The 27243-nt window shown below is 46.8% G+C and overlaps 1 protein-coding gene and 1 long non-coding RNA gene across 2 annotated transcripts in view; one reads left to right on the top strand and one right to left on the bottom strand.

Moving 5' to 3' along the window:
• The window catches only part of LOC135899514 (ammonium transporter Rh type A-like), a 92500-nt gene extending 82716 nt beyond the window's left edge, over positions 1–9784 (top strand). The window contains exon 11 of the mRNA XM_070537543.1: positions 9038–9784. Coding sequence (XP_070393644.1) covers positions 9038–9106 — 69 coding nt within the window. The 3' untranslated portion in view covers positions 9107–9784. The remainder of the gene's footprint in view (positions 1–9037) is intronic.
• Positions 9785–12763: 2979 nt separating this feature from the next.
• LOC135917762 (uncharacterized) lies at positions 12764–21649 on the bottom strand. Its single transcript, XR_010569403.2, has 3 exons — positions 21408–21649; positions 17298–17375; positions 12764–14470 (listed from the first exon to the last, which is right to left on the bottom strand). It is a non-coding gene; the product is annotated as an uncharacterized lncRNA (long non-coding RNA).
• Positions 21650–27243: the final 5594 nt, after the last annotated feature.

Raw genomic sequence — 27243 nt, 5'->3', positions numbered from 1 at the left:
GATATTTTCATGGGCTATAGCCTTACCGTTTTTCAATTTTTTCGACAAAATTATTCTGCGCCTGTTCGTCCCTTCATCGCGTAAATGGGCGTCCGCGAATGCGTGGGGAGTGATATAAACGAAGAACCAGTGCTTTCTAGAGAACTCATTTGACGTGGCTGAGACGATATTTTCATGGGCTATAGCCTTACCGTTTTTCAATTTTTTCGACAAAATTATTCTGCGCCTGTTCGTCCCTTCATCGCGTAAATGGGCGTCCGCGAATGCGTGGGGAGTGATATAAACGAAGAACCAGTGCTTTCTAGAGAACTCATTTGACGTGGCTGAGACGATATTTTCATGGGCTATAGCCTTACCGTTTTTCAATTTTTTCGACAAAATTATTCTGCGCCTGTTCGTCCCTCCATCGCGTAAATGGGCGTCCGCGAATGCGTGGGGAGTGATATAAACGAAGAACCAGTGCTTTCTAGAGAACTCATTTGACGTGGCTGAGACGATATTTTCATGGGCTATAGCCTTACCGTTTTTCAATTTTTTCGACAAAATTATTCTGCGCCTGTTCGTCCCTTCATCGCGTAAATGGGCGTCCGCGAATGCGTGGGGAGTGATGTAAACGAAGAACCAGTGCTTTCTAGAGAACTCATTTGACGTGGCTGAGACGATATTTTCATGGGCTATAGCCTTACCGTTTTTCAATTTTTTCGACAAAATTATTCTGCGCCTGTTCGTCCCTTCATCGCGTAAATGGGCGTCCGCGCATGCGTGGGGAGTGATGTAAACGAAGAACCAGTGCTTTCTAGAGAACTTATTTGACGTGGCTGAGACGAAATTTTCATGGGCTATAGCCTTACCTTTTTTCAATTTTTTCGACAAAATTATTCTGCGCCTGTTCGTCCCTTCATAGCGTAAATGGGCGTCCGCGCATGCGTGGGGAGTGATATAAACGAAGAACCAGTGCTTTCTAGAGAACTTATTTGACGTGGCTGAGACGATATTTTCATGGGCTATAGCCTTACCTTTTTTCAATTTTTTCGACAAAATTATTCTGCGCCTTTTCGTCCCTTCATAGCGTAAATGGGCGTCCGCGAATGCGTGGGGAGTGATGTAAACGAAGAACCAGTGCTTTCTAGAGAACTTATTTGACGTGGCTGAGACGATATTTTCATGGGCTATAGCCTTACCGTTTTTCAATTTTTTCGACAAAATTATTCTGCGCCTGTTCGTCCCTTCATCGCGTAAATGGGCGTCCGCGCATGCGTGGGGAGTGATATAAACGAAGAACCAGTGCTTTCTAGAGAACTTATTTGACGTGGCTGAGACGAAATTTTCATGGGCTATAGCCTTACCTTTTTTCAATTTTTTCGGCAAAATTATTCTGCGCCTGTTCGTCCCTTCATAGCGTAAATGGGCGTCCGCGCATGCGTGGGGAGTGATGTAAACGAAGAACCAGTGCTTTCTAGAGAACTTATTTGACGTGGCTGAGACGAAATTTTCATGGGCTATAGCCTTACCTTTTTTCAATTTTTTCGACAAAATTATTCTGCGCCTGTTCGTCCCTTCATAGCGTAAATGGGCGTCCGCGCATGCGTGGGGAGTGATGTAAACGAAGAACCAGTGCTTTCTAGAGAACTTATTTGACGTGGCTGAGACGAAATTTTCATGGGCTACAGCCTTACCTTTTTTCAATTTTTTCGACAAAATTATTCTGCGCCTGTTCGTCCCTTCATAGCGTAAATGGGCGTCCGCGCATGCGTGGGGAGTGATGTAAACGAAGAACCAGTGCTTTCTAGAGAACTTATTTGACGTGGCTGAGACGAAATTTTCATGGGCTATAGCCTTACCTTTTTTCAATTTTTTCGACAAAATTATTCTGCGCCTGTTCGTCCCTTCATCGCGTAAATGGGCGTCCGCGAATGCGTGGGGAGTGATGTAAACGAAGAACCAGTGCTTTCTAGAGAACTTATTTGACGTGGCTGAGACGATATTTTCATGGGCTATAGCCTTACCTTTTTTCAATTTTTTCGACAAAATTATTCTGCGCCTGTTCGTCCCTTCATAGCGTAAATGGGCGTCCGCGAATGCGTGGGGAGTGATGTAAACGAAGAACCAGTGCTTTCTAGAGAACTTATTTGACGTGGCTGAGACGATATTTTCATGGGCTATAGCCTTACCGTTTTTCAATTTTTTCGACAAAATTATTCTGCGCCTGTTCGTCCCTTCATAGCGTAAATGGGCGTCCGCGAATGCGTGGGGAGTGATGTAAACGAAGAACCAGTGCTTTCTAGAGAACTCATTTGACGTGGCTGAGACGATATTTTCATGGGCTATAGCCTTACCGTTTTTCAATTTTTTCGACAAAATTATTCTTCGCCTGTTCGTCCCTTCATCGCGTAAATGGGCGTCCGCGCATGCGTGGGGAGTGATATAAGCGAAGAACCAGTGCTTTCTAGAGAACTTATTTGACGTGGCTGAGACGAAATTTTCATGGGCTATAGCCTTACCTTTTTTCAATTTTTTCGACAAAATTATTCTGCGCCTGTTCGTCCCTTCATAGCGTAAATGGGCGTCCGCGCATGCGTGGGGAGTGATATAAACGAAGAACCAGTGCTTTCTAGAGAACTTATTTGACGTGGCTGAGACGAAATTTTCATGGGCTATAGCCTTACCGTTTTTCAATTTTTTCGACAAAATTATTCTGCGCCTGTTCGTCCCTTCATAGCGTAAATGGGCGTCCGCGCATGCGTGGGGAGTGATGTAAACGAAGAACCAGTGCTTTCTAGAGAACTTATTTGACGTGGCTGAGACGATATTTTCATGGGCTATAGCCTTACCGTTTTTCAATTTTTTCGACAAAATTATTCTGCGCCTGTTCGTCCCTTCATCGCGTAAATGGGCGTCCGCGAATGCGTGGGGAGTGATGTAAACGAAGAACCAGTGCTTTCTAGAGAACCTATTTGACGTGGCTGAGACGAAATTTTCATGGGCTATAGCCTTACCTTTTTTCAATTTTTTCGACAAAATTATTCTGCGCCTGTTCGTCCCTTCATAGCGTAAATGGGCGTCCGCGCATGCGTGGGGAGTGATGTAAACGAAGAACCAGTGCTTTCTAGAGAACTTATTTGACGTGGCTGAGACGAAATTTTCATGGGCTATAGCCTTACCTTTTTTCAATTTTTTCGACAAAATTATTCTGCGCCTGTTCGTCCCTTCATCGCGTAAATGGGCGTCCGCGAATGCGTGGGGAGTGATATAAACGAAGAACCAGTGCTTTCTAGAGAACTTATTTGACGTGGCTGAGACGAAATTTTCATGGGCTACAGCCTTACCTTTTTTCAATTTTTTCGACAAAATTATTCTGCGCCTGTTCGTCCCTTCATAGCGTAAATGGGCGTCCGCGCATGCGTGGGGAGTGATGTAAACGAAGAACCAGTGCTTTCTAGAGAACTTATTTGACGTGGCTGAGACGAAATTTTCATGGGCTATAGCCTTACCTTTTTTCAATTTTTTCGACAAAATTATTCTGCGCCTGTTCGTCCCTTCATCGCGTAAATGGGCGTCCGCGAATGCGTGGGGAGTGATGTAAACGAAGAACCAGTGCTTTCTAGAGAACTTATTTGACGTGGCTGAGACGATATTTTCATGGGCTATAGCCTTACCTTTTTTCAATTTTTTCGACAAAATTATTCTGCGCCTGTTCGTCCCTTCATAGCGTAAATGGGCGTCCGCGAATGCGTGGGGAGTGATGTAAACGAAGAACCAGTGCTTTCTAGAGAACTTATTTGACGTGGCTGAGACGATATTTTCATGGGCTATAGCCTTACCGTTTTTCAATTTTTTCGACAAAATTATTCTGCGCCTGTTCGTCCCTTCATAGCGTAAATGGGCGTCCGCGCATGCGTGGGGAGTGATGTAAACGAAGAACCAGTGCTTTCTAGAGAACTTATTTGACGTGGCTGAGACGATATTTTCATGGGCTATAGCCTTACCTTTTTTCAATTTTTTCGACAAAATTATTCTGCGCCTGTTCGTCCCTTCATAGCGTAAATGGGCGTCCGCGCATGCGTGGGGAGTGATGTAAACGAAGAACCAGTGCTTTCTAGAGAACTTATTTGACGTGGCTGAGACGATATTTTCATGGGCTATAGCCTTACCTTTTTTCAATTTTTTCGACAAAATTATTCTGCGCCTGTTCGTCCCTTCATAGCGTAAATGGGCGTCCGCGAATGCGTGGGGAGTGATGTAAACGAAGAACCAGTGCTTTCTAGAGAACTCATTTGACGTGGCTGAGACGATATTTTCATGGGCTATAGCCTTACCTTTTTTCAATTTTTTCGACAAAATTATTCTGCGCCTGTTCGTCCCTTCATAGCGTAAATGGGCGTCCGCGCATGCGTGGGGAGTGATGTAAACGAAGAACCAGTGCTTTCTAGAGAACTTATTTGACGTGGCTGAGACGAAATTTTCATGGGCTATAGCCTTACCTTTTTTCAATTTTTTCGACAAAATTATTCTGCGCCTGTTCGTCCCTTCATAGCGTAAATGGGCGTCCGCGCATGCGTGGGGAGTGATGTAAACGAAGAACCAGTGCTTTCTAGAGAACTTATTTGACGTGGCTGAGACGATATTTTCATGGGCTATAGCCTTACCTTTTTTCAATTTTTTCGACAAAATTATTCTGCGCCTGTTCGTCCCTTCATAGCGTAAATGGGCGTCCGCGAATGCGTGGGGAGTGATGTAAACGAAGAACCAGTGCTTTCTAGAGAACTTATTTGACGTGGCTGAGACGATATTTTCATGGGCTATAGCCTTACCGTTTTTCAATTTTTTCGACAAAATTATTCTGCGCCTGTTCGTCCCTTCATAGCGTAAATGGGCGTCCGCGCATGCGTGGGGAGTGATGTAAACGAAGAACCAGTGCTTTCTAGAGAACTTATTTGACGTGGCTGAGACGATATTTTCATGGGCTATAGCCTTACCGTTTTTCAATTTTTTCGACAAAATTATTCTGCGCCTGTTCGTCCCTTCATAGCGTAAATGGGCGTCCGCGCATTCGTGGGGAGTGATGTAAACGAAGAACCAGTGCTTTCTAGAGAACTTATTTGACGTGGCTGAGACGATATTTTCATGGGCTATAGCCTTACCGTTTTTCAATTTTTTCGACAAAATTATTCTGCGCCTGTTCGTCCCTTCATAGCGTAAATGGGCGTCCGCGCATGCGTGGGGAGTGATGTAAACGAAGAACCAGTGCTTTCTAGAGAACTTATTTGACGTGGCTGAGACGATATTTTCATGGGCTATAGCCTTACCTTTTTTCAATTTTTTCGACAAAATTATTCTGCGCCTGTTCGTCCCTTCATAGCGTAAATGGGCGTCCGCGCATGCGTGGGGAGTGATGTAAACGAAGAACCAGTGCTTTCTAGAGAACTTATTTGACGTGGCTGAGACGAAATTTTCATGGGCTATAGCCTTACCTTTTTTCAATTTTTTCGACAAAATTATTCTGCGCCTGTTCGTCCCTTCATAGCGTAAATGGGCGTCCGCGCATGCGTGGGGAGTGATGTAAACGAAGAACCAGTGCTTTCTAGAGAACTTATTTGACGTGGCTGAGACGAAATTTTCATGGGCTATAGCCTTACCGTTTTTCAATTTTTTCGACAAAATTATTCTGCGCCTGTTCGTCCCTTCATCGCGTAAATGGGCGTCCCCGCGTACATGGCGCGTGTCTTACCTTTTATGTCGGAAAAGACAACGGGCACATTTCTGTTTACTCATCCCGTGAATCGTTGTATGCCTTTTTGTATCATGGGGATTGATGGATACAGCTGAACCAGGGCTTTTGAGACAAGTGATTACACCTGTTTGCGTGGAAATTTTATTGGGCTGTAAGCTTACCTTTTTTGTCTGAGAAGTCAGTCGGCTCATTCCTGTTTATTCATCCCGTAAATCGGCGTAAGCACTTGCATAACACTTGCATGACCAAGGGGGGTAATGCATATGAAGTACCGAGCACTTTTCAGAGAAGTGATTATTCATCTGTCTGCGTGGACATTTCATTGGGCTATAAGCTTACCTTTTTTGTTTGAAAAGTCAGTCAGCTCAATTCTGTTTATTCATCCCGTCAATCGATGTAAGTACTTGTGTTACACTGCCATGAGCCAGATGGGTGATGTATACGGTCGAACCAGGGCTTTTGTGAGAAGTGATCATACACCTGTCAGCGCGGACATCTTACAGGCTTACCTTTTTTGTCTGAAAAGTCAATCAGTTCATTTCTGTTTATTCATCCCGTCAATCGATGTAAGCACTTGTATTACCCTGGCATGAGCCAGGTGGGTGATGTATACGGTCGAACCAGCGCTTTTGTGAGTAGTGATCGTACACCTGTCAGCGCGGACATCTTGTAGGCTTACCTTTTTTTGTCTGAAAAGTCAATCAGTTCATTTCTGTTTATTCATCCCGTCACTCGATGTAAGCACTTGTATTACACTGCCATGAGGCCGGTGGGTGATGTATACGGTCGATCCAGCGCTTTTGTGAGAAGTGATTATACACCTGTCTGCATGGACATCTTATCGGGCTTACCTTTTATGCGTTGCATATTGCAATCACTCAGTTCAGCCTTTGGGCGCGGCCGGGCAGCCACCATTGAGGGTACAGTGAAACCTCGTTATAACGAACAGTTAAAAATTCGGAAATTAGTTCGCTATATCCATAATTCGTAATATAAAATTTTGTAAAAAATACATGCAAGAGGAGCAAAATTCAATCAGAGAAGGCACAGCAACTCGAACGATGCTTACTTGGGTCACGTTCATTTATTTACGCACTAAAAACTGCGTTATCGCGGCCTGCTTCTTTGTGTTGATCGCATACAGTATCACGCCCTGTTCCACAGTTTGCAAACACTCAACAAGGGCAAACCCACTGCCCTCAATAGCACTGCACGTTGAATAATCTCGAGCATGGTCTTTAACGTCAGTGCCACTCTTTTTTTCACATTCATCGCCATCACAGCACTACGCACACCCGCGCACCGCACTCGACACGACCACCGAAAGAGCCTCCACACAACGCTACGACGGCCACGCCACTGCAAACACTAAAACGCAAAAGCAACATTCGATCACGCCGCTGCTGAAGCGGCGCTGTCAGCGGTTACGAGATGCGGACGATTTCTTTGGCTGTCAACTCTCGATGACGACGTGGCATCTGTGGAGCTGTCAGCGCCTGCGAGGTAGTCCTGAACGTTTGCTGCGCCGCACAACACATCTGTAGTGCAACGAAGCCTGCCGCCTACTAGTAAAGGGAGGTAGGGCTTGGCGTCGCGAAGTTCGTTATATCCGTTTTATGCCAAACCGCGTTCGCTATAGGAAGTTAAAAATACATGTGTTTGACAAAAATATTTCGGAAGAGTTCGATATATTCAATAATTCGTTATATGCGTGTTCGTTATATCGAGGTTTGACTGTATGAGCCATTGTTCAATACTGCGCGTCTCATATGTGGGTCTTTTCTCTTTTAAGTTTGCTATGTTTGTTATTAAGTTGCTTTTATTTTTATGCGTTGCATATTGCAATCACTCAGTTCAGCCCTCGGGCGCGGCCGGGCAGCCACCATTGACCTTTAGCGCAACCACGTGACGTGACGTCATGACAGCCGGAGGAGATGCTGGTCCCCAACTCGCGCAATATGCAACGCATTCTTGGCTTAACCAAGCCAAGCCTGGCCATTTTTTTGGTCTGAAGTCAATCAGCTCATTTCTGTTTATTTATCCCGTAAATCGGTGTAAGCATTTCCGTTAGCATGGGAAGTGATGTAAACTATAGAACCAGCGCTTTTGAGAGAAGTGATTACAGCTGTCTGCGCCGTCGCTTTAATTGATTATAGGCTTACGTTTTTAAAGAAAAACTGAGTCTACGCATTTCCGTTTATTCACCGCGTAAATCGGCGCATACCTTCGCCTGTTCGACCAACGCAATCCGCTGAGACAATTCCAGGTTGCGCAGTTGTGCTAGATGTTTTAAGTTTTCGCTGATGCCATGGTCTCTCTAGTTTTGCTCGCCAATGCGCATAAACGCTGCTGAGGAAGGACAAGTGCCATTGTCTAACCATTGCCTCCAGCAATATTCTTTGTTTGGCCACAGTTAATCAGTTAACTGGATCAGACAGCTCCTCCCTGACATCACTCCTTGCCGTAGGCAAGCTCCAGGATCAAATCCATAATCGGTCCCTATAAGGGATATGCCTTTCAGTGTGTTCTAAACCATGTAGTGTTACTCTAGACATTGCTAACGTTTTCTGTGCTTCACCCTTCGGGCAAACGATTTTTTTTTTACATCAATGCCGTGTTGTGTTTTGAAAGCACTAAATACCTTTGATGAACGGACCGTTGGCTTGATATTGTCATTTCTGACGATGATGATAAATTTCGTGTTCTGTGGCGCAATGGCCACAAAACACTTCCGTATTTGGGCAAATGCGAAACCTTCGCACGTGGAAGCTACGCCGATCCCGTATCTTTTCCAGGAGACCAAACGCGGTAGTCAAAAGCACAAGTGCAGAAGCTCCGCAGGTTTCCTTTCTTTAATTGAGGTCATAGCGCTGGATTCACACGGACAAGAAAGACGCTCCCTGATGCTAAAGGAAGTGCACTCCCTGACTAGCTATCCTGACTATCGATAGGAAGGGTTATAGCGGACGTCCTGTCGTCTTTCTTGTCCGTGTGAATCTAGCGCTATGACCTCAATTATTGCAACGAACCAACTGGCCCAAAAAATCTGCGTTCCTTACATTGCCTCAGAAAGTTGTCTGCGAGTGCAGCTTTTGATTGATTGATTGATTGATTGATTGATTGATTGATTGATTGATTGATTGATTGATTGATTGATTGATTGATTGATTGATTGATTGATTGATTTTTCACTCAGGACGTCTGAATGGCCGCTCGTGAGTGCTTACCAGATAAGACTGGCGCGTTCCGAACTAAGCAGAGATCACCGATGCAAATACGTGCCCCACCTTCTTTTCTCACATGCAGGACAGCGCCACGAGAGCTCGGCTGCCGGCGCACTTCAACGGCGCCTACGACGCACCACCAGCCCAATAAATAGACTATACCTCATGAAGCCGCGGACATGCGAGAAAGGCTCCACTTAGAGCCAGTCGTGCGAGGAATGGGCTTCGAACGTACGAAATGTGTTACCAAGGTGGCAGATTGCGGTCCACGACGGTATGGTACTGCAACTCGCTGTAAAAATACGCAAACGCTAAACTCGCACCTATTATGTGTAGTTGTACACGAACACATACAATGACGTGATGTACAGGAGGGCGGGCACTATACGTTTCCAACGGAGGCTATATTTTGATAAAGAGGAGCAACGTGTTCTGTTGTTGCTGTTATCTCATAGTTCTTTTTTTAAGGTCTTCGTATAAGTTAACATCGCTTTTGAGTGTTATTCTGTACATACGCGCTTCAAACATACAAGCGTTTTGAATGCGATGAAACTGTTCGAACAGAGATGCCAGACATATTTTTTTTTTCTTGCGAACAGCCGGAAGTTGCCGCCATGTGTCTTGCCATCATTTCTGTTGTCGATTATTACCTCGTTATGTCATTTGTTACTTTCACCTATATGTCACTAGTGTAATCATTATTCCATCACAAGTAAGCGAATTAAAAGAAAGCGAGCGAAAGGGCTTCGACCTGAATGGCTATCACTGAGTGTGCAAAGAAACGAAGGCATTATAGCCAACATATTTGAATAAAATGCTTGTTCTGTTTCGTCTTGCTTCGTTTCTCGTCGGATTGATCCTGGTTCTGTGGGGGTTCCATCATGTTAACTGGTAACAGCTCTAATAAAAGCTAGCAACTTGTCAAAGCTATAAAAAAAAAAGAAGTGCCCGACCCTCCGAACAATCTGCGGCCCCACAAAATTCGCTATCGTCGCAACGATCAGCGTATTGCGTCTTCTCAGATATATCGGTTGTTCAAAATGAAGCTTTATGGTTTTCTTAAAATAAGGCAGTCGGAGCCACGTGAAGACCGCCTGTGCAAATAAATTATGTGGCAGGGGGGACACAAAGCCCAGAGGGGAAGGGGAACAGTTATCATCTTTGCCTATGCCTCCGCCCTGTTGCCAGACTAAACGCCGCACGCAACAGCCGCGTCACACCAGGGAGGAGCTTTGCGCCGATCCTCTTTTGCATACGTCATCGTGCGAACGACAATTACAATTTGGAGTCGGATATCTCGGAGCACAGACACGCTAGAGGAATTCTTCCAACTGAAACTGTGCAGAAACGTGGCTGCCTCTAACTTCTGAATACAAACGTACCCACTTATTGCAGTCAATAAAAAGTTAATTACTCAATTTTAGTTCATTGGGCTGCTGACAGCGATAATTATAATCTCACTTTGTGTCCCCCTGGCCACATAGCTTATTTGCACAGCTGGTCTTCGCGTGCCTCCCAGTGCCTAGTTTTAAGAAGACCATAAAGCTTAATTTTGAACATTCTGTAAATATAAAGATGAGAACTTTCGGCCAGTAATGACGTGGACAATGATCCCCTGTATAGCGAGGGCAGTTTCGATCATCATTCTTTATGTTGACCTACATTTTAGAGTATGATAAAAGTATACGAAAAGTTAGTGGTGTGTCTAGCCCAGCTTGCTTATTTAATAACGGTTCCAATTAAAAGCGAGATATCGCTTAGTATCCCTGCGTGGGAGACGCCCGCTGCGCGTTGACGCGTGTCCTGCAAGACCTTTAATAAAGTTTATCCAATCCAATCGCTTAGAACAAAAACTTTTCTGTCATTTATAAGCGATAAAAAAGAAGTCGTTGTTGACCTGAAAAACAAGAGATCGGTCGGAAGAGCTTGTTTTTGGCCTTCTAGTTCTCACAAAGGTATAATGAAAAGGGAGAGGAAGATTACAGATGATAACCCAAAAATACGATGCAGCGTTTATCGTGTACGGCATGGTCCATTTAAAAAAAAAAGCTAGATAGTAATAAAACGATATAACTTGAAGACTTCCGCTTTGTTGAGAGAGAAAAAGAAAGGCTGTCAAGAGGCACCGGACTGAAATCTATACATTAGATATTAGCCTGCATGATTCAGCTGTAATTGGTAGCCGAACATTAAATACAGACGAACTCGTACCCCAATCGTTGGCGTATGAGCCCTATCGACCCGGACTACAACGGACCATTCAGTTGTGCACAGTGGGGTGAACATGTGAAGTTGGGAGACGTGTTGTGGGGATGCGCGACGCAGGCCTCCTACCTGGAGGACAAGAACAAGTGGGACGACGCTCTTAGAAGCAGCGAGATGTGAAAGACCAACTCTGGGCTGTCCAGAAGGTCCGCAAAGCGGCGGAGAACCGAGGACTCCTCGTCCCGACGTAGGAGGTGCCCTCTACACCTTCACGATCAGCCGGGTGTCCTTCAGGACACCTTTCACCTACTTAAATGATATTGCGCGACAAAAAAAAAAAACGACTCGGGCGTGAGAGAAGACGACACACCAAGCGCTTGCTGTGTCGTCTTCTCTAACGTCCGTGTCGGTTTTTTTTATTTCGCGCAATATCATTTAAGTAATGGACTACCAACTTGCCAGGAATGCTGCTCTCATTGAGCGTTCCCTCTCAATGAGCGTCCCCTTTAACAGTGAACCACACCGCATACATGCACAAAGTCCAATACACGATGTGAAACCTCATGTAAACGTATGGGTGCACTACGTGCAAGGAGTACAGCCTTCCGCAAAAGTTTACGGGGCACGGTTTTCACGACAAATGCGAATTTCTCCTCTGCTAAGGCTTTGAGCTTCTAATTTACGGGATCACAGTGTAGTTCGCAAAAGCTACTACGGATCGATGCTTTTTAATTCGAGGCTACGTGCACAGGCTTCGCGGAAATTCGGCTATTTCGCAAGTCCCGCGTCTCGTAAACTTTCGTGACCAACTGTACATCTGTTTGTGAAGCCTTTGTGCAAACACATTTCGCACAGCACCGCACACACACGAACGTGCGGACGCTGTGCCGCAACGTGAAGCCGCATTTACACCACAAAAAACATGGCCGCGTCAGTCAGGTTAATCAGAGTACGAACTGAACCAACTGTGGCGATAGAGCCTCCCGGCTACACCGATGAGCAAACCGAGATGCACAGGAAGCTCCGCTCTAGCATCCACAATATTGGAGTCTATTTCAACTTACGAGGTTACCTACAAAGAAACTTTTTGTTTGCCTATGATAAACTTGGTTACCTACAAATAAAGTGCAAGGAACGATCCTTGCGGAGTTGCAAGGTTCTGCAGGCTTTGTGACTAACTTTACTGCTCTCAACTTGCAGTCAGTTCAATACTCACTGACTCAAACACGTTCTAAAGTGTTCATCTAGTATTAATCTCATGGAAAAGAGAAAATAAAAAGTAGAGAGCTTTAGAATAGGGTGTCGCAAGCGTACGTTGTGGCCCCAAGCGTTATAGCGGGCCCCAACGCTTGCGTCCCTCTAATCTAAAGCTCTCTAATATATGAAAAGTGATAGAACACCCGCGTTAGGAAGGCTATTGCAGGCTTGAGGCCAATTAGAAAATAACAAATTAGGTAGTTATAAAACGCGCTATACGCTCCTATGATGGCGCAAAGCAGACACGGCAAAATATACAGACGTCCGGAGACCGAGTACATAGTGGGCATTTCATAGACATTTCGTAGCGCATTACAGACAGCTCGTCAGGTGACGCACAACTGAATGCAATGCATGATCACCTTTGTTTTTATTCACGAAGAAATAAGGCGTCGGCCTTTCGTGTGGGCGAAAGGACGTGCTGCATCGCTTCTAGTTCCGCCTCTCACGGACCGGTTTGCAAAAGGTACTGCTCCAGAACACGGCCGACGAAGACCCTCCCATGTTTACAGCGGTCGCTGTAAAATAGAAGGTTACTGTGCACTAAGTACCCACGTAACAGCGGGTATAAGATGTAACGAAGTTCAAGTTCACTATAAACCACCTTGCAGCCTTAAGGAGATTTCGAGCACCAAAAACACCCTTTTGACAAACAAATTTGCAAAAAATGGTGGTGTTAGTGTGTTCTGATTACTAAAAATTTCTTTTTCGTTTCCGTACAGATGTGTTATTCACCTAAAAGACCCTTTTGATGCTAAGGGGTGTTATAAGCTGTTAAAGCGACCTGTTCTTTGTACATGTCGCCACCGTGCTCATAATTTGAAGTCGCTAGTCGAAAGGCATTCAATAGAGTACGATTTTATGTTAACAGTTATGTGTAAATTTTAGGTGCCCATTAGCTGACTATATTAAAACAAGCAGTCCATGGATATTCACTGTTTAATTACGAAGAATAAAGTTGATCCCACTGGCACCACACTGCTCGCCGAAACACCATGTTTATATAAGCCTGTTAGAAGGTGCATTGGTGTAGGCAGCGCGAGCAGTGTTAGTATGCGGACATTCCGTGCGTATGCTTGGGTCGGGCTGCTGTGATGTGTAAAGAGTGGGCTTGAATGTGTTGTAACTGTCGCCATATCATAATGTAGATCTGAGGAAGAGATAAAAGAACTCCGCCATTTTTCTCTCATGCAGGTTTTAGTGGCTTCTATTGCTCCATGCAACAAGTATACTACGTTTTAGCGGTTCTGAATGGTGCTGCCTAATGATTATTCACTGGAATAGCAAGGCGCGACAATGAATAGCGATAGCAAGCATGGCTCCTAAGAAATGAATGCAATGGCATGCTTTGCACCCTTTACAGAAAAGGGTGTGATGGCAACTCAACGCACCCACTGAGTGGGCTTCTTGGTTTGCGGAAATGCCTTTTTTTTTGCTAGGGTGTAAGGTTGCTTTAGTTAAAGACACAATAAAACACCTTAAAGGGAGTAAACTGGTTTAGAGTTCGCAATCAAGATAGCCTGTTAACGTGGGCCATTACCTGCAGTTTGTATTTCCGCTAATCATACCCGGGTATACTATGCTGGACATCCTCAAATTCCGCCATGTTGTCGAATTTGGCAATGGCGGCATTTTGAGCCAATCAGAGAGGCCCACAGCGACCTCCGACAGGCTCACAGCAGTCCAGGAATAATACCCCCGATCACCTTCGTCTCCTGAAGTCGCGGAAAGGGAAATGCCTCAGTCTCGTCACCAACACGAGCCCCCCCTAGCGGCGGTGACAGATGAACTGAGCGGTACAGCAATAGTGCTGCGTCGCCGGGTTGGTGGCGCCATCTGGCGCCGTCGGTTTGGGAGGCAGCGTGAACCTCGGCGGGCGTGGCGGCAGCGAAGGCGTGCTGTGTTCCGCGCGTCCCTGGCGCGTCGAGAAGATGGGCACGTTGTACTCGTCGCCCGAGTGCACGTCCAGCATGCAGATGCCGTTCATGCCATTGGTGCGCGTGAACCGGATGCAAGTCAGCGTCGGGCAGCACGGCTGCGTCAGGAAGTGGCACTGCACGCACGCAGAGCGGCGAGCAGGCAGGCAGGGCTCGTGTTACACAACCGCCGCCATCTTGCGCCGTTGCTATACAAAAGCGTCGCTACCACACCGCACTGTGGGAATCGTGTTACAACAGAATAACGTTATTTAGGATGTCCTGGGCTACCTACAGATGAAAGGGGGAAAAAGGGAAAGGAGGTCGCCAATATGCGCGGCCAACACAAGCGGGCAATTGCACTCACTCACGCGTATCTCTTTTCTTTCTTTCTTTTTTCCGGTTATGCGCGTACTTGCACTCGCACGAAAGTCCATTCACACTCATTGCACTGATGTCAAGACTCACTCGCGTTCACACTCACGTACTCTAAGTCACTGGCGCTCACTCACTCAAAGCCGACATAGGCTTTAAAGGGACACTAAAGTGAAAAATGATTTCTTCTGCATCAGTAAATTACCGTTCTACAACACCAGAAACACCACTCTTACAACGATAAGACGTTTGGTAAGGCAGAAAAAGCGCAAGAACGAAATGCGGGCGGCGACGCCTACTTAAGTTCCCGCACCTGGGGGCTGTGACGTCTTAGATTTTGAGGGCATCTTCTATAGGGCCTACTAATTATCTATAGCGGTACAGATTGACTACATTATGTACTAAAGGAACTAAATACTAAACAGGGCAAGTTTCGGGAATCTTTATTCAGCCAACGCGGCCCAAATGCGAAAACATACTTTGGAATCCCTGACGTCACGCTGACGTACCGGCGCTGGGGTTTCGGCGCGAAATTCAAGTACTGATACTTGGACCTTCATTTTCTCATCTAATAATCAGACGATTTTTTTCATGACTGCCTGCAGGGTCCTCAAACAATGCTTAATTAGTCTAAATTGATTTATTGTTACGATTTAGCGTCCCTTTAAGTTTAGTACAAGCTGACAACGTAGAAAAGACAAATTTAGTGCCGACTAAGTTATGTTTAAATGTACACAAACAGGTTGTCGAAAACGTTCACGAACGTGTTTGTGTACTGTCACAGAACAACACAATTGTATGTACATGTATCAAATGTACGTGAGAGTCAGTATCTCATGAATAAGTAGCGGAGAAGTATAAGAGAAAAAGTATACTACGAATAAATGGCACACGTTCCAAACTTGCGGCGAAATGCATGGTCATTCAACGTGCCGTTTTCTCAGTCTCTTGGGTATGGTTTTGTGGAACAGAATTGCATGAAGCGTCAATGTATTCCGTGGCAGCCTTTCAGGGCAAATATGTTGAAATTGGTGCCATATTCCTAGTGTTTCTGCCATGTAGAAACGCTTTTGAGATATTTCAGTGGCTTACATTTCGCAACTGCCGCCAATAATCTCATTACAAATAGTTAATTAACTCATCAGGACGCTAAGAAAGTTATCTCGCAATTTCAGGTGACTGCCACAGAACACTGTCGCCGGAAAGAAAAAAAAACACTCTGCCTTCACTGCACTGTGGTTAAGATTACACCCACGATCCCGCTCCAGCTCAAGTGCTTGTTGAAACAGTCTCTCTACATCGTCGCAGCTATGCTGCAAGAGCAGCGTCGGCGGCGGTTTGACCGGAAATCCCACCGATGCGGCGTCTTCACTCACGGCATCGCAATACCGAAATGCTGAAGCTTCCTCGCGTACCATAGATCTCGTGTGTCATTTCCTTATGTCAGTGAAGCTGGTGTAGTCCACCGCAGACATACTGAATACACCATGCACGCGCAAGTGTATACGCGTGTCTACATGCATGCGTGCGTGTTTTCGAGGTTACAGGAACTCTCAACCACACAGGTGTCGCGCGTAACGTGGTGACATATAGCAAGTATGACCCTGTGGAACACTTATATTTCAATTTAATATGAAGTTGATCTCGAAATGCCAGACCTCGTGTCGACGTTATCGTAGCCTCATGAAACAAGAAGAACTTGTGGACGTTGTGTAGCAACGGGGCTAGTTATGATCGTGTTTCTAATAAAAAATATAATTATAATAAGCAAGATGGCTGCGCGCGTGTCTTCTGCTTGCACTCGCGTTTGGCAACCCGCGCCACCATCGTGGGAACGGAGCGAAGGAGTATGATGGCGTAACTGGTTGGCAGAAGCAAGTTTTATAGGAAATTATTTTTGGCACTCCAGCTGATGCTGGCGAGTACTTCATCTAGGGTTTAGAAGTACTAGACATTCATGTAATGCAAAAAAGTGACAAGTCGAAAATTTTTATTTTGATTTTGCAAGTAAATTTTTTTAAAGAAACACACTATACGGGGTGATGTCTAAGTTACGTGCAAGTTATGTCCGCCTCTCTGAATAATCCAGCTCAAGGACTCGAATTGTATTATCTGAAACAGCCGATTTTTAAAAGTTCCCTAATACTTACAAATTATCACCCCGTATTAAACGCACACACGAACGTAACATTAATGAATTCAATTCTTCACTACTGCAGTGCACCTACGATCTGGCCTTATAAAATGTAGTCCACCTGGAGCTTTTGCACAAGCTACCAAAGTCCAGCCGACCGATTCTTTAACAGCGCGAGCGTGGACTGGCCGGTAACTTCCCAAGTCAGCGACAAGATCAGCAAGAGCAAGAGATGAGCAAGATCGCGTTGCTTTGCGCCGTTAGGAGGCCCCTGCTTAAACACACACGCACACATGAGCAATCCATAAGTGCATGGGAGTAATCTCCCCTGCTTCTCCTCGTGAGAGAGGCTTAAACACCTTGAGTCAGGGCATGGCAGTACAAGCGTATATCTCGTGTTTAAAGTGCGCTTTGCGAGCTTCTATTTCTTCAATCCTAAAACACTGATTCCTTACTATGCTTCCTTCCGGCGTGCATTTCTCTTCCGTCCTGGCATGGCCAACCGCTGAGATGATGACGACTGCCAGGCGCAGCTGCGTGTTCGAAAACGTAGGAGCGCGGTCGGTATCGTTCCAGCGGTAATGAAAATGAAATAATAGTGAAGGTCGCCGTTAAATGGGAGAAGGTTAATGTTCCATTGGTCGAAAGCAGCAGGTAAATAATAAATAATAAGAACGAGGTACATTACGATATTCCCTAACGTTAAATTTGATCGCAGCTGTATATGCATGTTTTCATTTCGCGATATACTAGTTGGCGCGGACAACCTGTTTCACGCGGCATGTTGCAAACAGAGCGACGTCTGGCGCGGCTTCCTCGCTAATCGGGAGATCGCGAGAGGCGATGCGTAGATGACGGGTGGGCGCGATTCACAGCTCATGCAGCGCTTTGCTTCCACACAGACGACGGCGCGCTACTCTGGCGCCATCTCGTAGCCGTCATCGCCGCAAAGCCTGTCTTGCACGGCATTACGCGTTTCTTCTAACGCTTTCGCCATGCACTCCTCCTCCGCTTTCCTCCTCGCGATCTCTTCGCTATCGCGGTCTTTCATCTTCCGCTGCGCTCCGCGTTCATCCTTCGCTCCGTTACGAAGGACGACGCCCACGCTCGCCACAGGAGCGGCCGCATAAGAGCTGCGCTTTAAAACGAAGTCCCATGATAGCAACAGATACACAACGTGATTTTGATCAGCTATCGAGTTTTAATAATAATAATATATGGGGTTTTACGTGCCAAAACCACTTTCTGATTATGAGGCACGCCGTAGTGGGGGACTCCGGAAATTTTGACCACCTGGGGTTCTTTAACGTGCACCTAAATCTAAGTACACGGGTGTTTTCGCATTTCGCCCCCATCGTAATGCGGCCGCCGTGGCCGGGATTCGATCCCGCGACCTCGTGCTCAGCAGCCTAACACCATAGCCACTGAGCAACCGCGGCGGGTATCGAGTTTTTCCGTTCTCTTAAGCTATTTTCAAGAAGGTCCTTTTTAGTATGTTACTGTAAGACAATTATGCACCGTGTCCCATAAAGAAGTTGTTAATATCTGCTTAAAGTCTGTAACATTCTCGTGAAAACATTCCAGAGTGCAACGGCGCATGCGCGATTTGCTGCTTGTCGGAAGTTGAAGTCACGTTTGTATACAACAGACGGACGGACGGACGGACGGACAGACAGACAGACAGACAGACAGACAGACAGACAGACAGACAGACAGACAGACAGACAGACAGACAGACAGACAGACAGACAGACAGACAGACAGACAGACAGACAGACAGACAGACAGACAGACAGACAGACAGACAGACAGACAGACAGACAGACAGACAGACAGACAGACAGACAGACAGACAGACAGACAGACAGACAGACAGACAGACAGACAGACAGACAGACAGACAGACAGACAGACAGACAGACAGACAGACAGACAGACAGACAGACAGACAGACAGACAGACAGACAGACAGACAGACAGACAGACAGACAGACAGACAGACAGACAGACAGACAGACAGACAGACAGACAGACAGACAGACAGACAGACAGACAGACAGACAGACAGACAGACAGACAGACAGACAGACAGACAGACAGACAGACAGACAGACAGACAGACAGACAGACAGACAGACAGACAGACAGACAGACAGACAGACAGACAGACAGACAGACAGACAGACAGACAGACAGACAGACAGACAGACAGACAGACAGACAGACAGACAGACAGACAGACAGACAGACAGACAGACAGACAGACAGACAGACAGACAGACAGACAGACAGACAGACAGACAGACAGACAGACAGACAGACAGACAGACAGACAGACAGACAGACAGACAGACAGACAGACAGACAGACAGACAGACAGACAGACAGACAGACAACGAACTTTATTCGATCCTGAAGAGCTACTGTCAGGACCTCCTAACGGGAGGCCGTTGTAACCGCTGGCCGCGCCCACGTAGAGGACAGAAATCATTTTCACTTGAAAGGCAGAGTAATTACCCACTGTGAATGGCTGCCTGCACTCGCAGGAGTTACTGAAGCGCGACCATCCACGAAATTTTAATTTGCACATTCGAGCGGCCTCCTTAGCCGTTATTTGACGCGCTGGATCTTCCAGAATTAAGGTCGCTTTTAGAAGAAAAACGTGCAAGAATCAGATTTTTCCGATACTGTCAATGAAGTTACATGCAACGTCTTATACGTGTATATTATCGCACACTCATTTGAGAACCTTAGATTCTCCGGTGAGTAATTACACAATTAGACCCTTATTTAACGAATTAGATGCACTTTAGGAAGAGGTATACTTACCAGAGTACTCACTAAACAAGAACAGGGTCTCCTTTTTCTTTTTTCGACGACACGACAACACCACAGTGAACGCATTACAGTGTCACAATTATCCTATTCCTGCCTTAAAAGGATTAAACAGCGCTGCTTGCCCACAGCTCACATCACATGGCAACAAAGATCGAAAAAGCGAAAGTCGTAGCATAAGCGCATTTTACTTAACGATAGATTATTTTGTAAGATAATGAGCACTGGCAGGACTCACCAATGATGCTATCAAAACACGCCTACAACCTAACACGCTTGTAAACCATAATATGTGAAAATAAAGCTTTATGTACGATCGAATAATTTAATGGTGTATTACGGGTGTTTTTCCCATGGTTACACCCTCTGGTGAATAGGTCAATGTAGAGTGCTTAAACGCAAGCGCTCTGGGGGACGATACGGTGCGCCTCCCTTCAAAACTTTTAAGATACGGTAACCCAAACATAAAAGAAATTGGTACAGACGTAATGGTCAAGCATTTGGGTTGTCCCTCCTTGATATTTATCTGCATTAAAACATTTATCTACACATATTGCACAGTTACCTATGCCTGTGACATATGTGGATTTATCAATTTTTTTCCTTTTTTTTTTGCCGATACTCTAAATGTTTCTTGCTTATCTCTCTACTGCTGCCCAGTTAATGCTTCCATTCGCTTTGAAACCCAGCGAATTCTGGAAGGCCGACGTTTCCTGCGGATCTCGCCGAATGAATATATCTTGACATTCTATTACGATGTATCGAGTCGTTTTACTGCAGCCTTTTACTTTTACTGGACTTTTACCGCAGCACGCACATGCCTCATCCTTTGGCGGATATTTGCCTGCGTGCGGTTTAGTCCTCAGGCAGGCCACCTCGGGTCTCAAATAGCAAGCAAGCAATGTCATACATGCCCTTCGAGTTATCATACAGATTTTCCTTCCCGATTTCTTTCTTGCCAGTCTTGTAAATCACCGTGGCCGTTCATTATTTTTTATGTTTCAGTCCTTTGCATCTAATTTACCGTCTCTGTTTCGTTCACTTTCATTTTAATGAGTCCTAGCTGTTTGCTTAAGACTTTCAATTACCCTGTACTTGGCTGCAAACTTTCTTGACCTCCTCATGTACTCCGTGTCCACGCTTTTGAGGTACACATTTATAAGTGACATTTAGCCAGCCATTTCTTTTTATCCATCTTTCTGAATCGTTCTTGAAAACATCAAGCCTTCATACACACAGACGCTCAAGCGCTGGGCATGCGTGCATATATGAAGACTCCCTACAGGCCAAATACAAAGCGAGCGTCACCATAGGGACGTTTCGCACTGAGGTGGGAGCAACGGGTGCCACGTTATTATATGACGTCATTTGTTAGCGTACTTAAAGATTACGTACATAAATTAAAGCACTCAAACCAGAGAGCCCCAATTGCGTACGGATCATGTGCGATGTTCTTTCTGTACGCAATTTCGCTTGCGAACGCTATTAATGTCGAATGCGGTCTGCGCGATTTTACCATTGAGGGCGTAAATTCTTTACCGCAGGTGGTTGCCAAAATCAATGACCCAAGGGCAGTGGAACTTACACAAAGGAAGCGAACTCGCCCGATAAGACCCCCGACATTTCCGCTCCATAGCGTTCAATTTCCGACAAACAACACCTATACCGGAGAAGTCATTTCCGGTAGCGTTGTGCAGAAAGCCTGGATAGAATGTCACAGACACACTTACCATCGCAACCGCAGCCTCGACGACAGTCGATCCAGAATGGCATAGCAGCACGGGTAACGGTTTAAATAGTAACTGAGCGGCCGTGAAACCAAAGCCTCGTGAAAGGCGATTGAGCGCAGCAATTTATCATTCACATCGGCGGCGCGTTTGATAGGCCGCTTGATCTCTATAGCGCCTGGCAAGTTAAAAAGCCGACGCAAGAAGGAACTCGTAAACGGCGGCCATAACAGTACCAGCACCAATATGCGCACGCAATAATTTTTCAGCCGCGGAACAGCCCGAAAGTTTTCTCTGGTGCGTGACACGGTTAAAAAACAAGGGGGGGGGGGGGGGGCGGGGTGCTTTTGACGAAAACTATAGTTTTCTTCAATAGGGCCTCCCCCCTCACGTGACCAGCAAGCAAAAGTGAGGCGGCAAATTTTTCACCCTAGCCGAGAGAGAAAGAGAGGTGGATATAAAGAAGGCGAGCACGCCATCGAAGTACATATCTGCAAATCGAAAATAACTGATCCTAAAGTTCGCTTACACGCAGCGCAAAATGCGGGATGCGCGTTTATGACAGCGATTACAACTAGGGACAGTTTCTTTTCTCAAGTACCGGGCGATTAGGTGCTTTATCTTAAGCAGGCAACTTTCAAGTGTAATGCGAGTTTTGATCTTGGTAGGCACGGTGTACGATGCGGGATTCAGTAGTACTATTACTTCTATAATTGCAATTTGATCGTGTATGGCTTACAGATGACGTAGCGCTGGCGCCAGCACAGCTCTCTTTTTTTTTCATTCTAGGTATACGAAAAATCTTACAAGTTATAACACAAGCAAGAAGCTAATATTCACACTCTTAAAACAATGATCTGACAACTAATCCAACTTGATCTTGGGAAGTCAGCTTGACAAATGAAAATTAAAAAGAAATGTTTAGCCTAAAACTGCGACTAAAACGCCTTGCAAATTCAGGCCTCTGCTGCACGCGGTCCCGTTGAAGTTATGTGCTCCCGCACGTCAATCACCGCTTCAAGCAACCGCGTTGATGAACTTGCAGTCGCGTACATTGGGTGCGCGTTTGTTCAGAACCCCAGGCGGTCAAAGTTAATGAAACCGTGCAAAGAGAAGCACTAAATCATTTTACGTAGATAATCTTTCAGAGCACAATTTTAATTACTGAATTTCGCGGTAATATGTTTACTGGTAGAGATAATGAAGGTCGCCGTTCCATTTCTTGAATCTCGTACCAGAACCACAGGGCCAGTGCGTCACCAAATGCCGCCGATTTCATGTTTTAACGCGATAGCGTTAAGGAGCTCGTGTCGCAGAAAAGCCGGTGTCGTCGGCGTCGGTGTCGGCGGCGTTGGCCGTGAGCGATCAATCCCAGCAGGCACTTTTTCTTTCCCCCGTATTCTGGACCATTGTGGTTCAGTAAATGCCTCCGCAGCTAGCCAAGTTCAGTCCCTGGCTGCTTGCGAGCACAATGATGCCCATCCTTACCAATAAAGCATTTACCTATTACAGATCCTATATCAGACGGCATCAAAATCAATGGCGTCACTGACAGTTGGAGCGGGAACATCAAAGAGGCGTCGCCACGCGTGTTTTCTTCTGGCGGCTGTTCTGGCGAAGCCTCGACTCACGGCAAGGTATTAGAAAATGTTCGAAATTGAATTCCGGGGTTCTACGAGCCAGAAACACGATTTGATAATGAAGCATAATGAAGTTTTGACCGATTCTGTGTAACGCGCACCCAATGCATTGGTACACAAGCATGCTTGCATTCCGCCCCCACCGGAATGCGGCCGCCGCGGCAGGGATCGAACCAGCGACCTCGAGCTTAGCAGCACCACATCGTATATCTATAGCTACTAGGCAGGGGTCGCCGTTTTTTGTGTTGTAAGAAGGCGATCGATTTAGTAACAGTGCTCACGTTTTTTTTTTTTCTTTAGGGTGCCTTTCAAAAGAGCCAGACTACGCAGCTCGAGGCTCCGATTCTGTGATGCGGTATTGTGGCACCATTTAGAGTACGCTCAGCTATAGGGACGGCAGTTGCCTACGAAATCTCCGCCCCCCCCCCCTTTCTTTTTTTTGCGTAGACTTATGACGCACATGGGCCAGTAAGTTTCAGGAATCAGTACGTTGAACAAAATGAGATTGAGGGGGGTGAGGCGAAGGATCTTGAGATGCTACTAATCTGTTACCCACCTTCACTTAAGAAACGTCTGCACCCTTTGGGGTTTATCTTGTCCCACAACGATAACTGCCTTCTATCTTGCGCGCCTTTCCTTTCTTTAACGGGGCCTTGAACCACTTTTTATCGAAGTGGAGAAAGGCATTCGAAGTGGAAACAGGCTATTTCAGAAATACTTTGCCACAAGAAGTACTTCAATGCGTTCTGTAGAAGCGGAGATAATGGCAATCAAACTTGGCCTCTGCTGTTTTCCCGTTCCACTTCAATGCCTTGAACTGCGAAGCCTACGGCGCAGTGGGGCGTGCCCTCATTAAGAAGGCGGGGCGACTTCTAAGTGTCACCGTGGCGCGCAGTTAAACTTTCCGCCTTTGGTGCCTACCACGCGCTAAACATAAGCCAAACGCGGTTGTCCGCCGTCGCCCGCGGTCGCGGTATCTGCGCCATGTAGGAGACCGCAGCTTGATGTCAGCTATCGGCCAATAGCAGCCGTCTAAGGGAATGACGAAATGAAGCGTCCGATGATGACGAAATAAAGCGTACAGAAGAGAGTGAGGACAGAGCCTTCTGATGAAAAGAGCGTTTGAGAGAGAGGTGAAAGACGCAGCCGCCACTGCTGCCGGCTGCGTCTGCTGTGGAAAACATGGGTATGCGCGCCGCGTTAAGAACCGGATTGTGCATTGCAGAGGTATATCGTTGCGACACCAACAAATATGGGAAAAGTGGCAGGACCATGCATCGCGCGCACGGCTGAATAAGCCGAGTACGAGGGGAGGCGTCGACAGCAGAGACGCGACTATAACCAACTACAAGGTGCCCGCGCGAAAGCGTAGAATGCGGCCAGTGGCTTTGCCTCCGAATAACGCCAGTTAGAGCAGATGCGAGTCAAATCGTCGGCGACGAGCGCAAGCTACCGATAAAGATCGTGCAATGGAGGCCGCTCGTAAGCGTCAAGCTAAGTCGTTTGAGTACGCGTCCAAGCGGCAAAAGCGTGAGTTACCACCGCCAAGTTTCACCGGGGCGAATTCTAAATTCAAGACTGTTTCTGGACGCGGAGTTTGTCCATAGTTGCTCGATCTGCGATCAACAGCTTCGCCGGCTAATCTGCCACCATGAGAATAGTTCGCCCGAAAAATTACTTTTTTTTTTTTATCGCTGGCGCCAGAAAATAGAGGTTGTCCCTGTTATCCCGTTGCCTAAGCGACCCGCACGCGTCGGGTTGGGAGGTACTGAATACAGACAGCAACCCACGGAAGAAACCTCAGTACGGTTCTGACTCGGCCTACCGTGGAGCTAATGCAGCCGCTGGTCCACGCGATGCCACTCTAGATGGTGCGGTAAAACGGCTCTTGAGGGTGTAGTTCCGTTTTTGAAAGTTATTTGAAAGCGCGAGCAACCCTTTCGCGCATAGTAGGCGATGATTTCGCATTTTGCTAAAATTCAGCAGGGTGTACCAGAGTTTGCCTCTCGGTGCAGCTGGCGCAGCGGCAGAGCCACTGCAAGCAAAGTTCAGTCGTTCATCAGCCTTACCAATCGGCCAGGCCCACATGGGGCCTCGCGTCTCTCCAGTCGTTTCCTACGCCAACGAGCTGGCCCACGTGCTCGGCAGGAGGGTCCATCCCATGCCCCACGCCAAGCTCTCCAGGCCTGTCTTCCACCCTTCGCATGCTCCAGACCGGGTCCTACTCCAGCCTAGTCAGGGTCAGCAGGTACGCGGACTCGTTCGAGCCCGATTGTCCAGATTGTGGAGATCACTTCTGCACTCCAGAACACATGCTCTGGCGGTGTCCCTCGTTACGGGACCACGATCATCTCACCCCAGATGAAGAATGGGAGGAGGCGCTCAAGAGCACCAACCTCGCCGCTCAGCAATGAGACGTCCAGAGGGCCTGCCCGTCCCGACGGTGTTTTTAAAATTGCTAGTAGGTACAGCGGGTCGTGAAATTTCTCATAGCGTTCGGCGTTTCTGCGCAGGCGCAAATAAGAGCGGGTGCGAGATATACAATCTGGGGGCCTTTGAGTCTTGCCTTGGCACTACGGAGGGCGTTTCTTAGCGTGTGTCGTATGCGTTGGTCCCCTAGGCATGCTGGCCTTCCGGAGTGCGGTCCATTTTGTTTACGCTCCGCCGCTGGCTGCCGGCGCGACAATGGGCACGGACACCCCCATTCGGTAATCGCTCTCTCTGAAGGGGCAATGGTAATTATTAAATTATGGGGTTTTTCGTTCCAAAACCACTTTCCGATTATGAGGCACGCCGTAGTGGAGGCCCCCGGAAATTTTGACCACCTGGGGTTCTTTAACGTGCACCTGAATTTAAGTACGCGGGTGTTATCGCATTTCGCCCCCATCGAAATGCGGCCGCCATGACCGGGATTCGATCCCACGACCTCGTGCTCAGCAGCCCAACACCATAGCCACTGAGCTACCACGGCATGTGAAGGGGCAAGATTCTGACTGGTGTTGTACAAGTCGTGGGTCGCTTTTTTTCGTCGCGACGATAGATTGCATTTTTTACAAACACTGCTCCAGGAGGGCATATATAAACGGCAAACGGAGACCTCAGGAGGGCACCCGAGGTTGGGCACCCAAGGAGTAGCGGGGGGATCAAAGCTGGAGTCGGGGCCGCGGAAGCCGGAGCGTGCCAGGGGGTGTTCGCTTAAAAAATTGTCTATCCGCGATAGCGGACTGCTTATTGTACACACGCCTGGCATGTGCAGGCTTCGGCGAGTCCAAACCCACGGACCAGTCAGGCTTCCAGCTTTGATGTCCCGGTTGCCGCTTCTGTGTCCTGGAGGCGCCGCCAATAATGCGAAATAATGACACGTTGTTTCAATTAGTAGAACCGGCGACTGAATAAATTTAATTACGTCCAGCCGCCAACTTGCGACGCTAAGTTCGGCACTACCGCGCACCGCGACTTATGCCGGCACGCCTAGCGGAAAACGCAGAGCCTAGGCAGAGTCGTATTGAAGGAGCAAAAGACCCACGTTTCCTTCCTCGCACCAGCTCTTACTCGCGCATGCGCGAAAACGTCCGTCGTCTGCGCAAGTGCCACTCCCCGCTGTACCTTGTAAATACCCCGTCCTGACGTGGGAGCGGCCCGCGCAGGCTCCTCCCTCGTAAGGGGGTTTCGGAGTCGCTCCTCAGGACCTGAATAAAGTTCCCTGCTTGCCTGCACGGGTGTTCATACATATGGTGTCGAGAATCTAAACCACGATTCTTCGTGCCATGCACGAAGCACTTCGTACACATTCGTGTTGCGCCATTACATTAATAACGCAATCGCAGCAGTGCATGCTGGCAGTGCAATGAGCCATTTCCCATTGCAGAATGCGTACAGGCTTGTGCAGAGATAAGCAAAGCGCAATAGGGGGAGCAGGAAAGCAGATGCATGCTATAGACAGCAAAGCTGTGCAGAGGAGGCAACCTGGAATGATTGTACAATATGGAGGTCAATTTGGCTGCCAACTCACCCCGAAAACATTTGAGACTGGGAGGTGCCAAAGCACGATAAATCAGCTAAGCTGATAAGCAATTATCTGCAAATGCTCTTCAGCATTACGAATGCAGGTTGCTTCAGCAGTACTAAGCTACTTAAGATTTTGCACTGCTATGCAGAAGCTTTAATAAGCAAAATTACTATCAGCCCGCACCTGACAA

This window comes from Dermacentor albipictus, chromosome 4 (genome assembly GCF_038994185.2).
Source record: "Dermacentor albipictus isolate Rhodes 1998 colony chromosome 4, USDA_Dalb.pri_finalv2, whole genome shotgun sequence".
NCBI lineage: Eukaryota > Metazoa > Arthropoda > Arachnida > Ixodida > Ixodidae > Dermacentor > Dermacentor albipictus.
The sequence above is the reverse complement of the archived record's forward strand: the minus strand, read 5'-3'. Positions and strand labels throughout refer to the sequence as shown.